Raw genomic sequence first — 23,578 nt, 5'->3', positions numbered from 1 at the left:
GTACCACAAAAGCACTTCAGATGTAACAGGGGGGGAAATCTGCATACAAAATAAGGCTACTGTTGTCATTGCTTTCCCTCTTATTGCTGTGTGTGCTGATTGCATTTTGATCTGCAACATTAAGTGAGGCTTCTATGAACTATCTTCATCACTTCTACAAGTGGTGAGCGGCTGTCGGTTCCTGGCTGCCAGATAAGAGCCTTCAAAAATGATTATCTTTTGTAGGCCCTTTTCAACTCTCTGCTTTCATAGCTGTCTATCAGATTCCATTTAAACATTCCACAGGCTCAAGGATTAGATCTCTTCCAGACTTTAAGCAGGTTTGGACTGTATACTGTATGCTAGGGATGCTAAAAATGTTGTCATGCTCAACAACCTCAACAGATGTGGCATTTTTGAATCTCATGAATTTGTTGCCAGAAAAAACACAGTTTTCTTTGACCTTGAAGGCAATTTCAAGATATAAAGTACGCCCAAAACAATGGGCTTATTTTTAAAAGTGAATTATTAATATATGTATCATTAAAAAACAAACAGGCAGAAGCACACTGGGAAGAAAACTGTCACAACCCACCATGAAACAAATACAGGAACAAATATGGGTGGCATTTGGATAAACTCAGTGCCAAAACAGATGGGCGTCTTCCTGCTCTTTTTGGCCTGGTTCTTTTGGGAAGATGTGGCGTAGGAGCAGTTTCCTTCCACATTCAGGGTGTATGTCATCTAAACGCTATGCCCCGATCATGGCAGAAATCTGTGCCATTTGGCCCATCCGTTTTGGGCCTGAGTGAAGCCAAAGCTGGGAGATTTTCACATCTGTAATGTGTGTGATTGTGGGCAGAGGTCTGTATGTTTAAATATTCCTTTCAATTAAAAAAAAAAACCAATAGAAAACTAAATTGTGGAAGGAAGAGTCCCACCACAGCCTTCTTCCCAACATGTGCATTTTCTATGCTCTGGGGGTCTTTTTTTTTTCTGTAGGGAACCACCACCATTCAGGTATGCAATCCCTGATGTAGTACAATCCAGAAAAGGCTTTGCCCTGACTTAATTCTTCTGAATTAAGTGAGAAAGTCAATTGCAAGTACATAAGTGGCTCTTACAAATGTCAGTAAGAAGTTATAAACACATTAAAAAAGAATGCACTGTGAGTGACACATATAAAAGCAGTGCAATAGTAACTCTATTTCTGACCTAAGTTCTAGTGTTTTCTGAGGTTTGCTGTGTGAATAATGGGCTGTTGACCAAATGACGGCTCTTCAGCTTCTCAATACTAACAGTTGTTTTTCCCCACACAGGACTGGATGTTGCACTGAGACTGTGCTTGTGGTCATATTTGATGGTTGGTTTTTTTAGAGATCAATAAGGGAAATTGTACCTTATTGATTTCACTAGGTCTGGTGGCACTCTCATTTATTTTGGAGGTGATGGCTACTCAACTGTTGGACTTTGGTGGTTGGGAACACTCCTGAATGATTCTACTCACTTCTGGCAGGGAGGTAACAGTGACACTGTAGGATGGTTGCTTGAAATCTCTTAGAACCTTCCCTGCAGGATCACATTCCCTGACACTGTTTTTATTAATGAGTACACAGCATGCAGTACAATAGTATGTGGAGTGGCCAATATGCTAACATCCAGCTTCCACTACTGCTGTCAGTCTCATGGATTCAGGGACTAGCTGACATTTTGGCTACATATAACCCAGCATGATAATAAATGAAGACAAGGCTGAAAAGAGCTGGCAGCTTTGGAAATCCAACACTAGCAGATATATTAGCAGTTAATTCTTATGGACAGTCTTGAACACAGCATACTCATTTAGCCTAATCCACAACATAGTGGGTTGTCGGGGGAAATAAAATAGGATGACTGTGTTCAAGAGCCAATATTCCAAAGATGACAGCACATAAACAGGAAATCTTGAAAAATCAGAGCTTTGATTGTAAGTTCAAGAAACAAAACAAGAATATGCCGATGCTGCAGACTAGGCCAGAGTGCTCAATGTACATACAATACTCCTGTTGTTGCCACTAGCAGGTGCAGCTCCACTAGTATTTGTTACAACTTAAGGCTGTAATTCGCCATGAGTAAATTTTGAAATATTACCTTTCTTTCTTTTAGCAGCCGTTGATACCCCTTTGTGCCTAAGGTCAACAATGTAATTAGAACATCTAAGGAAGGAGAGGCTGATGCTCTTCCTGGGGGGGAAATAAGATATCCATCAATTATTTTCTTATTGAGGAGAATAAGCTATTTTGATTTATTTTAGAGTTGTTTCCCCAAGAACTATCAATTTAAAAATTAGGTACCTGGGTACATTTTGCTGATCTCCTGTATGAAGGAGTCATCAAAGCCAGCAATGATAGCACCACCTACTGGAACCATAAAATTTTTGTCCAAGCTTTGCACAAAAGCATCTATTCTGCCTCTTCGTGCTCCCTAAAATGACAGAATCAAGGTAAGAACTGATGCAAAATATATAAACACGGAATAACCTTTAAAAGTCCTGTAAAGCTCATGAATAGAGCAATGTTGGTCACAGCTAGCACTGTTCCGTTCAAAAAGCTCCTATGCAAATCCCACTGACATGAATGGGGACATCTATCATGTCTTGCACACTTCTCATTTACTCCAAAGGACCTTGCATTGTATATACAGTGTATTTTATCTTAGGCCTGATACAGACAGGCCAAAATAAAGCTGCTTCGAGTCACTTTGGAGGTATGCTGTTTAAATGATACATGCATCCTAAGAGTCCAGAAGCCGCACCAAAGCCATGCTCCAGTTCTAAGGCCTGGAGTGCAGCTTTGGTGCAGCTTCCAGACTCAGGACGCATGCATCATTGAAACATCATACCTCCAAAGTGACCTGAAGCAGCTTTATTTTGGCCTGTCTGTATAGGGCCTTAGTTTCTTTACAGGGACTATTTTTTTCTATTGTTGCCCACTAGTGTTTGGAAAACAGTGATAAATGATAAAAGACAAGAACTGAACCAGGTATTTCATAACAACGTTCTTTTCAAACCATGCTACAGGATTTTAACTATATAATTTCTATTTCACAAAAGAACTATAAATTAACATGGATATTGCAGTATGTAAAAATGTAGTTTTTTCATTTCTCTGAACATGTGGAATTCCATAACCATCTTTAGAAAGTGGACAGAGAAACATTTACAACATAAAGGCAACAGGAAAAAGCTGAGCATTTTACACACACAACTCCCCAGTCATAAACTCCACTGCTAAACAAAGATTAATGCTATTTCTGATTTTAAGGAAATCAACTGCCCTTGTACAATAAAGTCTGTCTGAATGTTAAACAAGTTATATCTTTATTCCCAGCTTCCAACAGAAGAGTTATATGCATGCTTATTCAGACACTCTGTTGGCCTAAATCACACATCAAGTTTCAACTAGAACAGACACACTGAATCAATGAAATTTACAAAAGTCTTGACATAAGAAGTTCCCCCTTGTCTAAGTTGGGACTCAGCTGGATCTAGCCAGCTTTCCAACAGGATCCCCCAAACTCTTTGGAAAGTACTTTGGGAAGTACAAAGTCAAACTCAGCCATGAAAATCCACTGGGCGGCCTTAGGCAAGACACACTCTCTCAGCCTCAGAGGAAAGCAATGGAAACCCCTCTCTGAACAAATCTTGTTAAGAATACCCCATGACGGGGCCACTTTAGGGTTGATATAAATTGGGAACAACATGAAGGGACACAACAACAAGAAGAAAGGCTATATGGCCTGGGTTCAAGGTAAACCCAGCATTTTGAACTATACTCAGAAGTGTAGAGGAAACATACAAGGACTACATCCCAAAGTACTTCCTGTCCGTGAAACTGATTACTTATGGGGGAGTACAGTTGGCCCTCCTCATCCACAGATTTTTTTATTCACAGATTCCAGCATGCATGGCTTGAAAATATTTTTTAAAAAGTATAAATTCCAAATAGCAAACTTAGATTTTCCATTTTATATTAGAGACACTATTTTCCTTTTTCACTGTATTTAATGGGACTTGAGCATCCACAGATTTTGTTATCCACAGGTGGTCCTGGAGTCAAACCCCAACGGATAAGAAGGGCCCACTGTACTCACATTGAACCTCAACTCTCATCTACCAACAGCATCTGTGTCTTGTTTGGACTCAGCCTCAGAATCTCCTTTTGTTTACAGCGTCAAAATATCTGCTATACCTGTCGCCTGTCATAAGAACAGATCTCTAATTCTCACCACCTCAAGTCAAAACTGAAAATAAAAGGTGACAACCTTGACATATTTGCAAGGTTGGCTACTGCCAAATTAACTTTTATATGTTTAAGCAGATATCATAACCCCCCTTCCCCCCAAAAAACAGGAATGTGTGACCTACTGGACTAATGTACTCATTGTACTATTCAGTATTTTGTTGGCAGGAATATCATTAGTAATGATTTATTATTTCCATTATAGTTAATACAAGAAGTTAAATTGTTCTTCACATTTTAACTGTGATATGCTTGGCTGTAACACAGTGCAACTTTCCATAATACAAAAGTTAATTTGGAAATAGACAACTTTGCAAATATATCTGAGGTTAGGGAGGAAGGTGGTTGTCTACAGTTTCTTCTTTACTTTCCACCGCCTCACAATTTCTGTAAGTCTTCCCCAATTAGTGACCTTCAGATATATTGGACTACAACCCCCATAATCCACAGGCACCATGACAATAACCCATGCTGGTTAAGGATAGCATGAATGGTAACCAAGCACATTTTGAGGGTACTGGATTATGGAAGGCTCCTTTACACATACATAAATTCTGGCTTTCAGGACCAGAGACGCACTGTAGAAAGAAAGGGAAATGTGCAGGCTGCAGGCTTTACCTGGTCAGCTGGCAGCAATTCTTACTCTCCTCAACTGACTGGGTAGCCAAAACTGAATTACAGCTCCAAAACACACTGCATGGAAGCCAAGTCTGTGGTCCAAAGCCCACTGTAGATATAACCCAGTCTGAGACCACTTTAACTGCCCTGGCTCAATGCTAGGGAATTCTGGAAACTGTAGTTTTGTGACGTAGTTAGCATTTTTTATCAGAGAGCCCTGGTGCCACAATAAACTACAATTTCCAGGATTCTCTAGCACTGAGCCAGAGCAGTTAAAGTGGTCTCAAACTGGATTATATCTGCAATGTGCTTTGGACCACAGACTCAGCTTCCATGCTTCATGCCAGCCTGGCTCCTCAATGTAATTTAAAAAGACAAAGCCCACATATGAAGTAAACACATCTTACCTGCTGAATGAGGTGCATACATTTGGAAGACTGAACTCCATATGCATTATTAACTATGTGGGGGATGTTGTATTTTGCACACATCTCAGCCAATTCTTCCAATCTGCAAATACAAACAAGAAATAAGGTCAAATATAGGTGAAGACAGGAGGGAAATGTCATAGGAGAAAGCCAAGTAGGAGAGAAAGAAAAGTCGATCACCTAATGTAAGAGTATTCCAGTTATTGTCATACAATTTAGACTCTGATTAAAATTGAAAGATGCTTAGACTACAATAAGGGATTTACAACATATCAGAAACATCTTTGCCTTGGGACAGCTTCTGCTTTTCCTCAGTTGTAAAACTCTCATGGGCAAATTTTGTGGAATAAAAGTTACTATTCATTGATGTTGGTTATCACTGAACAATTCTTAGCAGTTTTTACTAAAGCTGTAAAACAGTTTTTGCTTATTCAGAGGACTCCTACACTTCTTTAAAGTTTCAGAAGTATTTATTTTATGTTTTCAATGGCTGAAAGCTTATTTAGAAATATTACACATCATGTTGTCGATAACCTTCCCATTCATACAAAGTTTAATCTCAGTGTTAACCAAAGGTATGAACCTATTGTCAAAATTAAATATTCCAAAATAGGGTAAACCAATTTTCTAACGCAGATGTTTTCGCCACATAAACACATATTAGTTTTAGTTAACAACTAAATTATCTGTTTGAAACTAAGCAGACCCATTCAAGACATCTGAAAATTTCATGGTGTAGCCTTCTGCCTTGTCTTCCTCTAAAAATTCTAGCTCTCATACTAGGAACAGTTACTAAATTAGAAATTTTTCAGATTGCTTCATTGTACACATGTAAGGACACCTATGCCACATTTCTATAAACACAGAGGTTAAGACTTAAGTGTAAGCACTGACTGACACCAGTACCAACCATCCTGAAATGAATGCAGACACAGTTGTTCACCTGGGTTTTTCTACTCAGGAACAAACTGAAAGACATCCATCACTGCCAACTACTCCTTGCCCCCAAGGTATGCTTACCAGGCCAGTTTGTGAGCAGTAGAAGGGACTGATGGTAGTACAATGTAGGTATGTATGGTGTGCATAATCATACATTCAACACTTAAGTACAACTTTAAACTAAATTACTGTAAGGGGCATATATGCACAAAATCCTATTTTTAAAAATCAGTTTTTAATCCTTTCTGGCCCAGGAAATGAACAATGGCACTTCTTAGCTATAAATGCAAACTGAATTTGGCAGCAATTAAAACCATCCTCTCCCTGTAGGCTTAGTTGAAATGAGTCTGTAATCTCTGTGCACATTCTAGCGATTAATCCTGACACAATCGTTTCTCTCCATTCTGAAACAGGTCTCTACTCCTAGAGCAATGTGGGGGGGAGGAGGAGGAGGAGGAGGAGGAGGAGGAGGAAGGAGATTACTCCAACTGCAAGAGTCAGAGTACTATATTATGATTAGTGGATAACACGTTGGACATGAACCAAGATGACAAGAGTGAAATTCTGTTAGAAAACTTACTGGATGACATTATACTAGCGAGCATGACTGTGTTCCAATATAATAAGAACCTAAGTGAAGCCCAGGTAGACCAGACCAAATGCCTGTCTAGTCCACAATGTTGCTCCAATCATGGCCAATCAACCAAGAACATGAGTACAATAACATCCTCATGTTAATAGGCAATGAGAAGCATAATGCTTCTGATACTGAAAATAACCAATGCCTCCTAAATGCTTGCCTCCTACTATTAATGACTACTAAGCATAACAGGAGAAGAGTGCTGATGGATCACACCAAAGATCTGCCTGTCTATGAAAATGCATTGTTTGCAAAGTTACAATGCAATTCTTATTTATGTATGCACACACAACCTCTTCTTCTTAGAGTGCAGGACAAACAGCAATCTGTAATCCTCATTTATGAGAAACCACAGTTTAGGATGGTGGTGGTACTCAACTGTAGGGTCCCAGATGTTGGAAATCTCAGAAGCCTCAGCCCTTATGGCCAAAGATTATAGCTACAAGCTGCAGTCTAATAGCATCTGGAGACCTCTGATGGAGAACCGCTGGCTGAGGGTTTGTTGTGCCTACATAGCAAACAAACAAAAATCCCTGTGATTGTGAGTTTGCTGAACATATCCAGCTTCACAAATCAATATAATATAACTTTCTGGATACTAGAAAGTAACTGAATTCAGAGAACAGTCTTCAAATAATGTTTAATCATCTGGTGACTCATGCAGAGATCATGGGTTTGATGTATTCATCAAGGTATGCCCTTACTAGAAGCACATCAGATTCTTTTGTTCTTAATTACTGTGGCTCTGCACATCAAAGTTGGAACAGACATGCCAAAAGGAGAGGAGAACTAATTCAAAGGCCAAACTTTAGGCATATTCAAAGTGAAATGTTAAATAATGGTTGTTTCAGAATATTAGCTGGGGGGAATTTTGTATTCTACATGAGAACACTGTTATTAACACAGGATGAACAACTATTCCCTTTTCTCCCCCCCCCCCCCCATGCCATCATTTTTTTTTCTTTTTCACGTTTGGAGACCTAAAAAATTATTCCCATTTTACCATCTAGAAACAATGGCCCCATACAGACAGGCCAAAATAAAGCTGCTTCAGGTCACTTTGGAGGTATGCTGTTTAAATGACACACGTGTCGTGTCCTAAGGGGCCAGAAGCCACGCTAAAGCCACGTTCTGGTCTTAAGGACTGGAGCATGGCTTTGGCACAGCTTCTGGACTCTTAGGATGATTGCATCATTTAAACAGCATACCTCCAAAGTGACCCGAAGCAGCTTTATTTTGGCAGTCTGTATGGGGCCAATGATGACTAAATAGCAGACCTGGGCCAGATGCGAACCTACAAATATTTTTTTTATTCCCAATGGCCCTAGAAAAAAATTCAATTAAACCACCCAAACAGTTTTCAGTGGTATGTAAAAGGATTAATGAATCTTTAGTATTTTCCAGTCAATTTTTGCACTCTTGTTTCACACTTACAGTACTTGGAAAAGACAATGGAATTTTTCTAGAAGCATGTAACCCACTTGACCGCTTTCCTGACTCAAGATGAATAGCTCTATATCATCTGTGCACTTTGTCCTCTGTATCTGTAAAATCTTTACTGGTTGGCAATGCTAATTTTATTAAAGAACCTGACTATCCATGGGATGGGTCAAATACTTCTGGTTATTGGCCCAGTGTCTCCAGAAGAAAGCAGCCTAAGAATATGGCTACTAGTCTCACTTGATTTATAACTAAAGGCCACCTTCCAAAATGAATTTAAGCTCATTTAAGATTCAATTAACAGCGCATTTAACAGACTAAAGAATCCTAACTTGGGGATGCATTGTAGAGTAACAGTACAATCCTATACATACCTGCTCAGAAATAAGACACTTTAGGCTTAATAGTATACCTTGCAGTGCGGAACAAGTGAACTGGTTAAAAATTTGGAGCTACTGAAAAAAAGGGGTATGGCAAATACCCCTATCACCATTCCTCAACACTACCCTGACTTAGAGAAGTACAGTTTAGATGCTCTTTGCATTCAAAGGACTATTACTTGAAGAAATTACTACCTAAAGTTTAAAAGAAAATGCCATTTCATCTCATGCTGAGACAAAATGTATTATAACAAAGCTGAAACATATAAAAAAGTATTTTCTAAGGTTGCAGGAATGGGGGTAATCTTGTTGGAAAGATAAATGTGTGACCTTCAGGGGCTGACAGCAGCCCTTTAATAAAAAAGGGCCCTTCAAATGCCATTGAATATTTTCAATTCATAGTTTCAGGAATAAGATAGAGCACAACAACGTACTGGAGGGAAAAGGCAGCAGCAGAGAAATGAAAGGCATATTGGAATAGCCTGAGATCAGGTCATTTTTATTTTCACAGCTGTGATTCAAGTTAGTAAATTTTCCAACTCAGTTTAGGCAATGTTCATGGCACAAAGACAGAATTATTAGTCCTGCTTTATACCTTTCCACCACATACCTGTACAAATGTATATCAAATCAATAAATCAATAATATATTTAAAATTCAATTTATACTAGCTGAACTAATTTAAAGTGAAAAGAGGGCAAAAAGTCTTTACTCAGAAGTTTAACTTTTATGAGACTATATTTCTAAATGCAAAGCCCTCCAGAGGAACACTAGAACTCCTAAGCAGTAGCAAAACTGGAGACAGAATTAGCTCTAGAGGTCACATTGCAGTGCTTCAGTGCTCCAAGGGTGGCTTATAGAGGCTCTCTTGGTAGTATCCAGTGGCGCTTTTACTTTAGTAAGACCTTGTGCCAGATCAAGGCATTCAATTTTCACCAAGTGTGGGAGCAAAAATCAGATGAATCATAGATTTAAATCCTTGGGAAGGTGGTGATCCTTCTCTTGTGTCAGTATTTTCAATCTTCCCATTCCAGAGCTCATCTGCTATGGAGTCTGTGTTACACAGGATTCTGGGGAATACAACTGCATATGCTGTTGGCCAAAACTTAAGAAAACTACGGACGTTATTATACATTACCCTAACTCCCAGCATCCCCAAGCAAGATGGCCACTGATTAAGGGCTTTTTGGGAGCTGTAGTACAGTCTGACAAACACTGCTGATCGGGCCTCCTGAGTCCCACTGTGTAATATTCTACACCAAACTCATTATTATTTTATTCCTATATTTTATGGAAGAAGGATAATGGTAGCTAGCCTTTTCCCTAGGGCAGCCTGTTCATTTCTACTGATCTTCTCACTGGAAAATGCATCTTTTCCAAGCTCCCAATAAACCACAAGGTTCTCCAAAATTATTGTCCCATCTGGATAGAAATTTAGAGCCAAAGTTTGGCCACACAGTGAATGCCCTGTGCAAAGAAATGTAATATGGACATGAAAGTGGGAAAAGGAAGAATAAAGATAGGTCAAAAATCTAAACATGAAGTCAGTGCTAAAATGAGAAGGAAAGGGGGACTATAACATGGTTGTAAAGGATTTTGACCATTCCTATAATGTGAGAATAGGAAAGTGCAGAAATATGCTAACAGATATCATTAAACTTGTAAAACCGCTTCCTTTGCTTCTTATTACATGAATACAGAGACAGTCAAATATTTGCATGCATTAAATACATTATTTCTAGTATATATCAGACATCATTTCACCACTACTTGAAAGACAATCCAATTTGGAAGAGAAAGGTTCCTATCACTGTGTAATTGTAATCACAGTTTATTAGTTTTCAAGTCATTGCTTTGCCTCCCATTCACAAGTTCAAATGACTTAAGCACAAAACTGTAATATGATTTGACCTTGTCCAGAGGAGCAGAGGTGAAGTCCTCCTATCTAGAGTATTCCATTAAGTGAGTTTGATTATTGTTCTGTACAAATCTTGCTGCTAGCTACAGATATAAAGTTCATAGAACAAAGTTTTTTGGGTTTTTTTTTACTGAACGAAAAAGATCTTTAAATACTTTGATTTTAATTGCTCAGAACAGAATAAAAATAATAATAATAATAATAATAATAAGTTTATTTATATTTCCTGCCTCTCCCACGGATTGAGGCGGGATTACATTAATAAAGTGATACAATAATACAAAATACAATCAATAAAACACTAATACTGAATTAACCAACATTCCAATTAGTTCTCTAAAATAACAATTCATCAAATAGCCAACAATCATAGTCAAGAGTGGAGCAATCGTGATAATAGAATGGATAAGTAGCATTTCTTATAGGCTTACCAAATGAACAGAATAAATAATATCCCTGAATGATCCACCCAGTCTTCCATGGATGCAGACCATCATAAAGAACACCCAAACTGCCCATCCCCTTCCCTCTTATTTTTAATATAAATGTTTAGTTTTAATTGTTGATTGTTTAATAATATTTTAGTGTGGTAAGGTTGGGGGGAGGGAATTAACAGGATGTATTTTAACTGTATATTGCGTTTTATCTGATGTTGTGGGCTACCTTGATCCTATGGGAAAGATGACAAATAAATAAAACATCATCATCATCATCATCATCATCATCAAGAGATAGCAGAAAAACATGTATAAAGGAAGCTGCTTATCAACTAATAATTCCAATAGCAGAATCCTAGGCTCCAGAAGGGCAATTTGCAAGAACTACCTTCCTCCAAACTGGTTATTGCGGGATCATTAATGTAAACCAAGTACGTTTTCATTTATGCAACTTATTTGTTCATCTGAGCAATACTCCTCTTATATTGTTTACAAAGTAAAAGTGTGGTTCCATTGATAAAACTGGAATCTCTTTCCTCAAATCTGGAATTTAAACCTCTAGCAGAAGAGTCTGGCATATGAAATCTCCCTGAATACAAACCAAGCACAGCAAGAAGAAGGTGATTTCTTCTCCTCTCTAGACCCTTCCTCAGAACCTACTCTGGAGGACAGTAGCTTCTCTGGGTGTTTTCAGGTGGTATGGAAATCTGCAAGGAAGTCTTGTTCTATTAGCTGTTATCTGCTAGTGCAATGTTAGATTGAAACTCTGGTTGAATGGTCCAACATAAAAATTTCCCTAAATATGGAGGCAGCATGGCAGGGAGAAAACTAGACTAGAGCCTTATCTGTGAAATGACAGTTTTCTACCAGAAGGAGGCTTTATCTTGATGTGGGAGAACATTCAAATATACGATTTCAATCCTGCAGGCTCCCAGTTTTCATGGACCTCAAGTTTCTGCTATCTGTATTCCCATTTTCATTTCCATCTAAAACATCTTGGTGCTTCACAGTGCTTTGGATTCTTTCCTTTTCAAATATTTTCTTTCCTAGCTCCTCCTGATCTTGATCCTTTCCTTAGCTTGCTCCTCACTTCTCTTCTATCAACCCTTGCTTTTCTACACGTTCCTGTCATAAGTCTATCCACAGCATTCCACTTTGGCATTTAAGCAATTTACCCAATGACTCTGTTCTACTTGCCCCAACTCTCTGTATTACGGAAGCTTAGCCAATCACTGCCAACAGCTTCAGTACTATCCTCCCACAAACAGAACAGATTACCACTACCAAACATTTACACATGGATTTATTTACCTGTCAGGTACCCTTGGAGCAAAACATGAAGTGGTAGAATGAACACAGAGAATACTATCAGCCTCAAGTTCCTGGATTTTAGCTTCCACTGCCTTGAGGTCTGTACGCAGCTCATCACCTTCTAATACATTTTCTATCACCACAGGCTCAAAACCTAGTCCAGCCAACAAAAACAACATATGAGTGGACATCACCAAGGATTCTACTGCAATTAAGGCTTCAAACTGTATCCCTTTCTTTGGTTTTGTGTGATTTGATTTTCTTGTTTTATAACATCAGTCGTCTTTCAAACTTAACATTAATCAGAATGGACACCAATAAACACGTTGGTATACACTGTAGTCTACATGATATAAAATCTTCATGGAAAACTGAATGAGGAGGAAAAAGATATAAAGATTTTAGTGGTGGATCTCACTGTTCCCTCTATCCATCTTGCACACTTGTGGTGCAAGAAGTAGAAATAATATGATATAGAATTCAACCAAAAGACTTAAACAATAATACTGAACAAAAGAAATTTTAAAAGTTTTATCAAAACCTTCTCTAGGTGAAAAAAAAAAAACCACTGGTGTTAGAATATCTTCTAACAAAAAAGTGATGATAATTTTTTTCAAAAACCTTTTAAAAACAGAGCATTAAACTATCAACCCCAATTAATAAATGTACAAATAAAACAAAAAATCCTATAAGAAGTGGACACATTTGTGCAGTCTTTGAGCACCTTCCCATTTACCTGACACCTCAATTAATTTTTTTAGCTAATATTTTGTTTAAAAGATTCCTCACAGCCTCTAAATGTTATGGGAGAATTTTATTATATTTCCCTAAACCTATTTTAGGCCAAATTAATTTCTGATCTTGACAAACAGATGAGCGAGGCAAAAATTCTCTCACCATTCTCCAAAGAGCGGAGGGACCATTTTCAACTTGTTTGTTTGCATGCACACGGCAGACTAGAGCTGCTGCCACACTAAAGAATTAATGCAGTTTGGCACTGCTTTAATTATCATGGCTCCATCTTATGGAATCCTGGGATGTGGCATTGGAGCTCTCTGACAGAGAAGGCTAAACAGCTCACAAAACTACAAACCCCAGAAATCCATGGCACTGACCCATGGCAATTAAAGCAGTGTCAAATTGCATTAATTCTGCATTGGAGATGCAGCCAAAACTGTGCACCCTAAACCTAACAAATCAAAGGCCTAATCTGCATATCATGCTATACAACCACAGGTGGAAAGCCAATGTTTTGTTTGATGCTCTGGTTTGCAGAACTTATTATTACCAGTGAAGTGTGTGTTGATTTGGTGATGGGGATTCAGAATTTGGATTTCCAGAGATTTCCCCATATCTGGATCTATTTTGGATCAGAACTAAGACCTAGCGAGAGATCAATCCATTTCAGGCAGTTCCCAGATAGTCTCTTTTCTCTTTTCCACATTCAGAAGCTAAATTTCCATTTTGGTTTTGAATTATAAGCAATTCTTTTCATCCTGAGAAAATCTACATGAAATACATTCACTTAAGTGATTGTGAGACAATGATCAAATAATCCTCCTGCATTCTGCATAAAGGAAATCTGATGTTTAATCCTACAATTGTGGCTGAATTTAAAAATGTTTTGTTGTCAAGGGAGAGGTGGGAAATATAAATAAAAAATTATTATTAATACACACACACATAAAATTGCAGAGTGGGTCCTCTGTATCTGATAGGATTTGGTTCCAGGCCCCCCTGTGGATAACAAAATCCACGGATGCTCAAGTCTCATTATATATGATGGCATAACAAAATTGCAAAAACAAGGTTTGCGTTTGGGGTTGAATCTGTGGAGATGGAGAGCCGACTGTGACTATTAGGTCCAGAAAGAAGTATGCAAAATTGAACACGGTCACACAATACGCAAGCTTTAGAATTACATTTCAAGTTCTGTGTTACCTACAGACTTCTGTTGAACTCAAAAGCTGAATCATCAGCAGACCATGATCCAACTGAAAACACAATCTTACCTGTAATAGCCAGCTGCAACAAAGTGCTAGTTCTTCTTTTTACTTTCTTACAACTATTTTTTTTGTTCTAACATTGGGCAAAACAGTTTTTCCCCAATGTACAGTCCAAAACAGAATGTGCAGAATGTGCCAAAGCAGCTAAAGTGGGAAACAGACGGCCCTAAAGGGGCGGCTGAAGATGGATTAGCACCACAGCAAACACATGTTGTGGCCCCAATCATCTTGAAGCCAGCTGAAAAAGGGCCGGCAAAGATCTGCTCCCCTTTTCAGCCAGCAAAAAGCCAGCTTTTCCCACCCCATTGCAGCTTGAAGCTGGTTGGAAGTTGCTCCGGCGACGTGCACCATATAAACATCACACACTGGAGCATCTTGAAGCTGTCCATGTCTGGGGAGCCGCCCAACTTCCAAGCATCTTCAGGGCATCATTAGAGTATGCAGCATGTAATTATAGGCCTTCTGTTCCAGCCCAAAGTCTTGTATTATGAACAATGACTCAGGCTAGTTTTAACATATTGATTAAAAATGATCAACAAGAATTTCAGCACTAGCTTTGACAGAATTAGAATGTAGACAACATCAGCTTAAAAAAGCACTGTCAGTAGGTTCCAACTCCATCACTTGGGCAGAAAGTTTGTGTGTTTGCATATGATTTATGGCTTTGGGCTTGCTACTCAAAACAGAGTATATGTATTCATTTTTAAAGCTAACACAGAAAACAATAACGGTCAGGACGTGGTCTTATATAAGATATGCAAGTTTTCTGAGCCAACAGTTTTCCTTCCTCCCTTACATCCATTTACCCAGTCCAAATCCAATCAAGATGTTTAAAGATTGTTTGGCGAATGTCTGGTGTATTAAAGATGATTGCCCATGAGAATATAAATGAGGCAATGAACTCTTCAATTATCCAGCCAGATTGTACTACAGTTGAAAATCCCAACCATTTGGGGAAAGGGGAGTCATCATTTCCCTGGCCACTAGGAAGGTGAAATCTCTTTCAGCATGAGGGTTCAATTCAATTTCAGAGTGGTTTTCAGGGGGCTTACCCCAATGGCGAGTGAAGTAAAGGGTAGCAACAAAATACCAGCCTATTTTATGTATGAGCCATACTTCAAATAACTTTAGAGTAGGGAGGAGGACATTAAAATGCTGTCAAATCGATAAAATAGGGTAATGAGCTCATTGGGAAATGTCAAAGAGCAGAACTGGGATGTTAGTAGAGCCATAGTCATACCCAAAGCCTAAAAGAACTATCCGTGATCTTCACCTTTATCAAAACTAGTCAAAGATTGGAATATACATGTAGCTTTCCAAAATTAACTGCATTATCAGCATTATGATAAATCAATATTTTAATAAAATCATATCTAATTAGGTCAAATATGCCTGCTGCTTGTGAGTGACCTCTACCCCCAAAAAGGAGAAAGCAACTGAGTAAACAGATAGACAGAAGGACCAGAATGAGAAATAGGAAAAGCCCATTATGAAGCACATGGGAGAAGCAGTAAGCTAAGTTCATGCAAGGACAAAGGCACAGACTGAAGAGAGGCATAACACTGTAAGTATGATGGAAATAAAATCACCATGTGTTTTATAGACTGCAGCAAAGCCTTCAACTGCATAAATCGTGAAAAGCTATGGAATGACCTTAAAGACTTGGGAGTGTCACCACATCTGATAGTCCTGATGAGAAATCTGTACTTAGGACAAGAGGCTACTGTCAGAACAGAATATGGAGAAACAGAATTGTTCCCACTTTGCAAAGGGGGTAGGCAAGGCTGCATCCTCTCACCTTATCTGTTCAAGTATGCATAAAATACAATCTTCCACATCAGCCTGATATTTATAATAAAATGATTCGTTTCAGGCCTCTAGTAAACTGTATTTATTTCACGATCTGGCTAGCTATCTGCTTGTAAAACAGCACTCTTACAAAACAAATATTTCAAAACAGCTACATAGGTCAAAAGGCCACTACTACCCATCACAGCAAAAGTTCTTTACCTGCAGTGACCATTGACTTGAAACAAGACTTCTGGTCTATACGAGGCCAAATAATGTATTTTGCTTGTGGTCTCTTATGCCGCAGGGTTAAAAAACATAATGTTAGACTCATGCCAGTTGCCATGGGGACCACAAAACAGCTATTTGCTGTCTTGACACCTGCAAGTGAAAGGAAAATTAGATGTGAACACCAATGACTTTTCAATTCTAGTGGGCATTTGTTAAAATAACGAAAATAAAACAAAACACAACAACACACACCTGGCTCCTACACTTACCAGCAAGTTTTAGAATATCCAAGACAAGTGAATTAGTAAGTTTGTTCAAGAGACTGGAGCCTGCAGCTTTAGGTTGGACAGCAGAAATATCGCCTGACCTTCCAATCCCATGGATCAATCTGGAAATAAAAAGGAAAGTTGGGGATTTAAAAATTAATGTTTATAAAAAGCTATGGTTTGTAGCCAGTATTTTTTTAAGCTATGACTTGCCTCAGAAGGCAATTAAAGTGGTGTTGAACTGGATTATTTCTGTAGTGTGGATCCAGCCAACGGAGGTCTTTGAACAGAGGTTCGATGGGCATCTTTTAAAAGTGCTTTAGGGGCTGTGCACACCGGCCATAAAGGCCTGCCTAGGGGCAGAGTTGGCATGTGGCGTCCACATGACGCACACCCCCACTCCACCCCCAGGGTGGCATGATGCTGCGTGCCACTCCAGGTGGTGCGTGGCATCACGGCGCTCCTCTGGCACTGCATCCACATGATGCAGCACCAAAGGAGAGCCTTAAAGCCACGGCACCACGGTTATCACACCCTTTTCAGGGAGCAAAAAGGAGCTAGTTTTTGCAGCTCCTTTTTGCGCCCTGGAAAGGTCAGATCGGGGTTGTGGCATGCGGTTGCTATGGACTCGATCCGGCGCAATTGAAGGCAGCTGCAAGCCACCGCTTGGGGCAGTCTGCACAGCCCCTTAGTTAGTTATTCTTGCATGGCAGAGGATTCAACTGGATGGTCTTGTGGTCTCTTCCAACTCCATGAATCCATGATTATATCAATGATGGAACTTGAAGGGGGCGATTCCTCTTCTCCCTTAAGGTGTCACCCCCATCCCCACAAGCCCATCCCCAATATCTGCTTTGAAGGGTTAGGGGACTTGTTTGTTGGGAAGAAAGAAATATTATGCTGATTGCTATTAGCTGATTGAGAGAAAGTCATATCATTTGACAGTGGCTTTCTCTCTCTATGGACTATCCTGACCATATACTGTTCTGGACTATGACTTTATGAAGGCCAAAATCATGACTTTTACTGTCAAAAAGTACTCAGTTAATTCTGCCAACCCCACTGAACTTGTGTGACATATTAAGTCAAATCCAGCCAAGAGCCATGGTATGGAGACTCAATCACTGTTGTGTAGTGGTGACTCCTCAGTCCCATGTCAGAACTAAGTGAATCCGTTAAAAAACTAAAATAATTTGATGCATAGAAGCAGAGCATAAGAGCAATATGTAAGTAATATGTGGAGAGAGCAGAAAGAGGATAGTGAGAGACATGGAACTTCTGCTAGTTCATACTGAAAGATGCAGAATGAGTCCCTGAATTTCCAGAACCACTAAAACCTGACAAATATTTGGAGCTACAAGGTGTTCTCTGTTTGGTATTAACAGGCACCATGCTGAGAATATCATTAGCTGTTGTAGTGCCAAACAGAGTTAGGGACCACAATGTTTCCCAATCATTGCAAGTCCCAGCTATCATTTCTCACATTTTACAAAATGTACAAGGTGAAACAAGACCTTCGCCACGTCTTCTGTGCATGCCACAAGAACTGGAGGCATTGAGGAGTGGTTGTCTTATTTAATTTCTAGTACGTGAAACAGTTTTATTTAATTTCAAGTATTCCAAGACAGATGCAGGGTAAGCATCCACATTTCTTTTGAGTTCTGCAAAGCCCCACATGAAGGGGGAGTGATTACACTCCTCCCCTAAATCCTCCTTCTAACACAGGAAACGTGAAGGACAGCAGGATGACTACAGACAATGGCTGACTTCTAAGTCAAAGAAAAAATTGGGTGAATTTGTGTTAATCTATTTCACAGTTAGGAATACTCTGCTGACATGACAGCGGGAACAGAAATTACATACTGTTCAAAGCAGCAAAATAAACATATATATTAAAATGTATTGTTTATGGCATCTCTAAATTATAAAGGAGACCAATCAAAGGCCAGATGACCTAGGACTTCAGGCTATTAAAAGTTAAGTCTAAGCTCTGCTTCATTTGAATAAAATCAATTTTAATGGGCTTTTGTTCATCTTAGCAGCAATTAATCTGTCATAAGGGTCACTTAAAAATGCAACTCCTATAATTCAATATCTCTGCATGTAACTGATGTTCCCTACGTTTTTGCTTTAATATATGGAAGGGAGAGGCAAAATTCTGATTAGTGTTCCACTGTAAAACTAATTAAGCTGAAGTGGAAAAGAAGAATACATCATTTGTTTCTTCACCCACAAATTCAATTTCACTACACTAATATTTGTTAACATGGCAGCAAGGAAACCATTTTAAGATTTTTGTCAAACTAATAAACATTTCATAGGTTTGAAGACATGGACGGGGAATCTCTCTCTCCCCAGCTGCTGCAGAACTACAATTCCTAGCATGCCTAACCCATGGCTATGTTGGCTAAACCTGCTGAAGAACTGACAAGCAACATGATCTGGGCTCTTTCCACACTACACTACTGTAGGACCATGATTCCATTTTTGACTAATACGGCAGCATCCTACTGAATTTGGGGGTTTGTACTTTGATGCAGCACTAGAGCTTTCTGGATGAGAAGTCTAAATATTCCTAAATATCCTTCCCCAAACTGTGTTGTTGTTGTTGTTGTTGTGTGCCTCCAAGTCATTTCTGAGTTATGGCGAACCTAAGGCATGGGGTTTTCTTGGCAAGTTTCATCAGATGGGATTTGTCATTGCCAATGCCATTCCCTGAGGCAGAGTGAGATTGACTTGCCCAAGGTCTCCTAGTGGGTTTATATGGCCAAGCCAGGATTTAAACCCTTGTCTCTAGAGTTGTACCCCAATGTGCAAACCAATACACAACACAAATACACCAATACAAATTCTAGAATGCCTTCAGACGGAACCATGGTAGTTGTAGAGGAACCATAATGCTCATACTGTGTAATGTGAAGGGGCCCCTGGAAGGCCACAAGTGCCCCACAATTTGTTCTAAGAAGTACACAGTATTACACAAATGATCTGCTCACCTGCAGAATGTAGCATCAGCCAATTAGCTATATGAGTTCATAATCTCTCATTTTGGCAACTGTGCGATAGCTCTTATCCAAGGACACAATTATTACCCTAAGATGTGAGCAATTCTGGCTCTAGCAGCAGTTATCAACTGTGAAGGGGAAAGAAGGACCTGCTTGAGATTGGAGCCACAGCTACAGATCACTAAGAAATGATGATCGCTTATCAAGCAAAGCACACAAGGTGAAGAACACCATACACATATCTGCAATGCTGGAACAAATATAACTTTCTTAATTGCAATCTTCCCTTTATTCAAGGAAAAATATCAGAAAATTTAAAAAATGTCAGAGAAATTTTTGTAAAGGAGCATTTTTCAAAGCTTTGCAAATGGATATATATCTTTTAACATAATGCAATTCCACCTCCAGTCCACAAACTGCGAGTACAAGGCAAGATACAACCACACATATTTTGTGATAAAGTAACAGTGGCGTAGTGGTTTGAGTGCTGGGCTACGACTCTGGAGACCAGGGTTCAAATCGTCGCTGAGCCATGAAACCCAGTGGGTGACCATGGGCAAGTCACACTCTTCCAGCCTCAGAAGATGGCAATGGCAAACCCCCTCTAAAGGAACTTGCCAAGAAAATGCCAAGATAGATTTGCCTTAGGGTTACCATAAGTCAGAAATGACTTGGAGGCACACAACTACAGGGAAGCATCCAGTACACTCTCATTTTAAAAATGTATTTAGTAGGATACAAATGTTAGGGATGGACAATAAACTAAAAGTGCCAATCTTCCGTTTCAAGTGACACTTGTTAAGTTCATTGCGCTGTTTGTTTTTAAAATATTCAAAGTATATTTATATATATTTATGAGATCTATCAAGCATTCCCAAAAACCAGCATTTACCTGTAATGTCGGCGGGCGACTAGTCCTGATACAACTCTTCCTTCCCTTTCACCAACACCGCAATTGCCCAGGAAATTATTGCTATCCATAATTGCTAGTTCATGAAGAAAAAGTTCAACAGTGCTCTCATCCCATCCATCTTCTGGACATTTTCCCTTCGAAAGAGTACAAAGAAATAAAAGACAGCTGAAGTATGTACATTTAGATGCCGTTGTTTGTTTAGATTAAGTGTGGGAGATCATGTTGTTGGACTTCGGTTCCCACCAGCTTCAGCCAATAGCTCAGGAATGATGGAAATGAAGTCCAACAGCAACTGAAGGGACAGATCCCTCAGCCCTGAATTATGTAAGCCAAGCAACAATATGGAGATGTTACTCCATAAATTAAAGCATTAATATCCTGTAACAACAGTCTGGAGTGTATCTCAAAAGCTGAAGCTATCTGGATGAATATTCACCCATCTACAGTGTTGCTGAAATCTTGTTGTTTTTTCAAGACAGCCACACTTGCAGAATGCTCAGTTATCATGGTTTTTGGATCCCAATCCTGCTAAAGTTAGCCATGACTGTCAATCTGACTGAGAGCTGGACTGACTCTGGATCAGGGTTCGATTCTCTGCTCAGATTTGGAAACCCAATGGATGACCTTGGTCAAGTCACACGCTCTCAGACCCAGAAACCCCATGATATGGCTTTAGGGTTGCCACAGGTCGGAAATGACTTGAAGGCACACAACAAAAATGACAATAGCTATTGCGTGTCCATAATGATAAAGATACAAACATCTTCAGAGGAAGGCTTCAGTCCATGGAATTGAATACAACAGAACACTGTACTTTATCACATAGGGAAAATTGTTAGTTTCAATGGTATTATCCCGTGAAAATCTAGCAATTGTAATCAAAACACTATTAACATTTTTACACACAGCGTGATAAAAGAGCCATTATCCTGAGTAATAACCAGGCAATAAACAGCAACAAATCATTCACATGATTTCCCATGAATGATTTGATGCTGTTTATTGCCTGGTTATTCCTGGGATAATGGCACTTAATCGCTTTTTGATCACAATGTTGTGCGAAAACCTTTATTGCTATTGCTTGATTTGCCTGGGATATTCGTGGGGTAATGGTGCTTTCATCGCAATATTTTCCTATGCCATGTAGCTTCTCAGTGTGATGCAATGTTAACACCATGGAGCAAAAGGTACATGCAGAACACAATGGAAACATACAGGTATGTTGGAAAGGATGCATTACGTACATGAATTAGTCTTGATGTACACTACATGCTTTACTAAACTGGTGCAATGGCTCACTTCAGATCCCATGTTAACAGTTTAGATATCAGAAGTATGTACTCAGAATTAATCCGGTTTGACACTGCTTTAACTGCCACTCCTCAAAACTATGGAATTCTGGGAAGGGTAGTTGGTTGCCACAAGCAACTACCTTTACCAGAATTCCATAGCCTTGAGCCGTGGGAGTTAAAAGTGGTGTCAAACTGGATTAGTTCTACAGTGCAGATGAATCCTTGGACTGATAAAACTCCAGGTCCAAAAGCAGTCCTTGGTAGCGTCCGTACCGCAGAAATAATCCCGTTTGAGACCTGCTATGGCTCAAGGCCGTGGAATTCTGGGAAGGGTAGTTGGTTGCCACAAGCAACTAACCTTCCCAGAATTCCATAGCCTTAACTCATGGCAGTTAAAAGTGGTGTCAAAGCAGATTAGTTCTACAGCGCGGATGGATCCTTGGACTAACCTAGACTTTCAGATTCAAAAGCAGTCCTTGGTTGCGTCCGCACTGCAGAAATAACCCAGTTTGAGACCTGCCATGCCTCAAGGCTGTGGAATTCTGGGAAATTTAGCTTTGTGAGATTTTTAGCCATCTCTTTTTAGACAGCTCTGGTGGCCCACAACCAACTGCATTTCCCAGAATGCCACAGCATAGAGCTATGGCAGTTAAAGCAGTGTCAACATGGGTTACATTCCTCTCTCTCAGGCTGAGCTTCCTCACAGGGTTGTTGTAATAATAATAAAAGGGCCAAGGAAAGAGGGAGGGCAGGGAAGCAAAGGAACAGCACAATCATCCGGGTCTTTTTGCCCTCCTCCTCCTCCTCCTCCTCCTCATGCAGAGGCTTCGAGGAAGAACATGGCACTCCAGGGGGCGGGGCTTAGGGTTCGGGGGCGGGGCTTCTGCGGCGATGCTCCTCCCACCCCTGGCAGCCTTTGCCTTGCCTTGCCTTACCTGCTCCAGCAGAGCGCGGAGGCGGAGCTCGTGGGCCCGGCGCCCCTGGGAGCCTTGCCGCACGTAGGCCGCGTTCACCAGCCTCTCGCTGGCCTGGAAGTTCTCCGCGTTCATGGCGGGAAACAAAGCGAGGAGTAAGGGACTGAGAGCCTTGGCCGAGCGTGGCGCGCATGCGCAGTCGTTCCAAAGACACAGCTGCACGCGCCGCTCCGCCTTCGGGGCGGGGCTAAATTGCCATAGAGACGCGATTGCAGCAGCGGCGGCGGCAGCGCCCCCTGCAGGATGGGAGGCCAAATTGAGTCCATCATCCTCCCTCTTCTTTTCCTAATTCCTATGGGCCTTTTCTGCTGCCTTTTCCACTCAGTCATGTCTCCCCATGATAGGGCCAAGATAGCTTGGCTTCTAGGGAAAACTCTGCCTTCATTTGCTCTAAAAGACCCATTATTTACCTTCCTTTTTCCCCCAGCCTGCATCCTTTGTAGAAAAGAGATGGCTAAAAATCTCACAAAGCTAAATTTCCCAGAATTCCACACCATTGAGGCATGGCAGGTCTCAAACCGGGTTATTTCTCCAGCACCATATTTCAAATAAAGTGATTTTCTTCCCATCTTCTCTCTTTACTGTCCATCTCTCACATCCATGCAAGGTAACAGGGAACCCAAAGGCTTGTGTGGATCTGACTTTTGGGCTCAGTTGTATGTTTTTACATTTCAGGATCCTTTATAGCTCTGTCATAGCCGGCCTCCCCATTCTTAATCGTCTTCTGATTTCC

General features: G+C 40.0%; 1 protein-coding gene across 4 annotated transcripts in view; it reads right to left on the bottom strand.

Annotated features, from left to right (window-relative positions):
• Nucleotides 1-22,955, bottom strand: part of LOC149312481 (O-phosphoseryl-tRNA(Sec) selenium transferase-like) — a 31,804-nt gene extending 8,849 nt beyond the window's left edge. The window contains exons 1-8 of one of the 4 annotated variants that reach the window (XM_089524714.1): nt 22,807-22,955; nt 20,559-20,713; nt 16,665-16,783; nt 16,387-16,545; nt 12,371-12,524; nt 5,285-5,387; nt 2,313-2,442; nt 2,110-2,201 (exon numbers count right to left, since the gene is read on the bottom strand). In XM_089524714.1, coding sequence (XP_089380840.1) covers nt 2,110-2,201; nt 2,313-2,442; nt 5,285-5,387; nt 12,371-12,524; nt 16,387-16,545; nt 16,665-16,783; nt 20,559-20,713; nt 22,807-22,920 — 1,026 coding nt within the window. In that variant the 5' untranslated portion in view covers nt 22,921-22,955. The other 3 variants (XM_089524717.1, XM_089524718.1, XM_089524719.1) reach the window with 3 other exon arrangements.
• Nucleotides 22,956-23,578: the final 623 nt, after the last annotated feature.

This window comes from Sceloporus occidentalis, unplaced genomic scaffold (assembly GCF_023333645.1).
Source record: "Sceloporus occidentalis isolate IW3139 unplaced genomic scaffold, rSceOcc1.0.p SCAF_5, whole genome shotgun sequence".
In the NCBI taxonomy this organism is placed as follows: domain Eukaryota; kingdom Metazoa; phylum Chordata; class Lepidosauria; order Squamata; family Phrynosomatidae; genus Sceloporus; species Sceloporus occidentalis.
The sequence above is the reverse complement of the archived record's forward strand: the minus strand, read 5'-3'. Positions and strand labels throughout refer to the sequence as shown.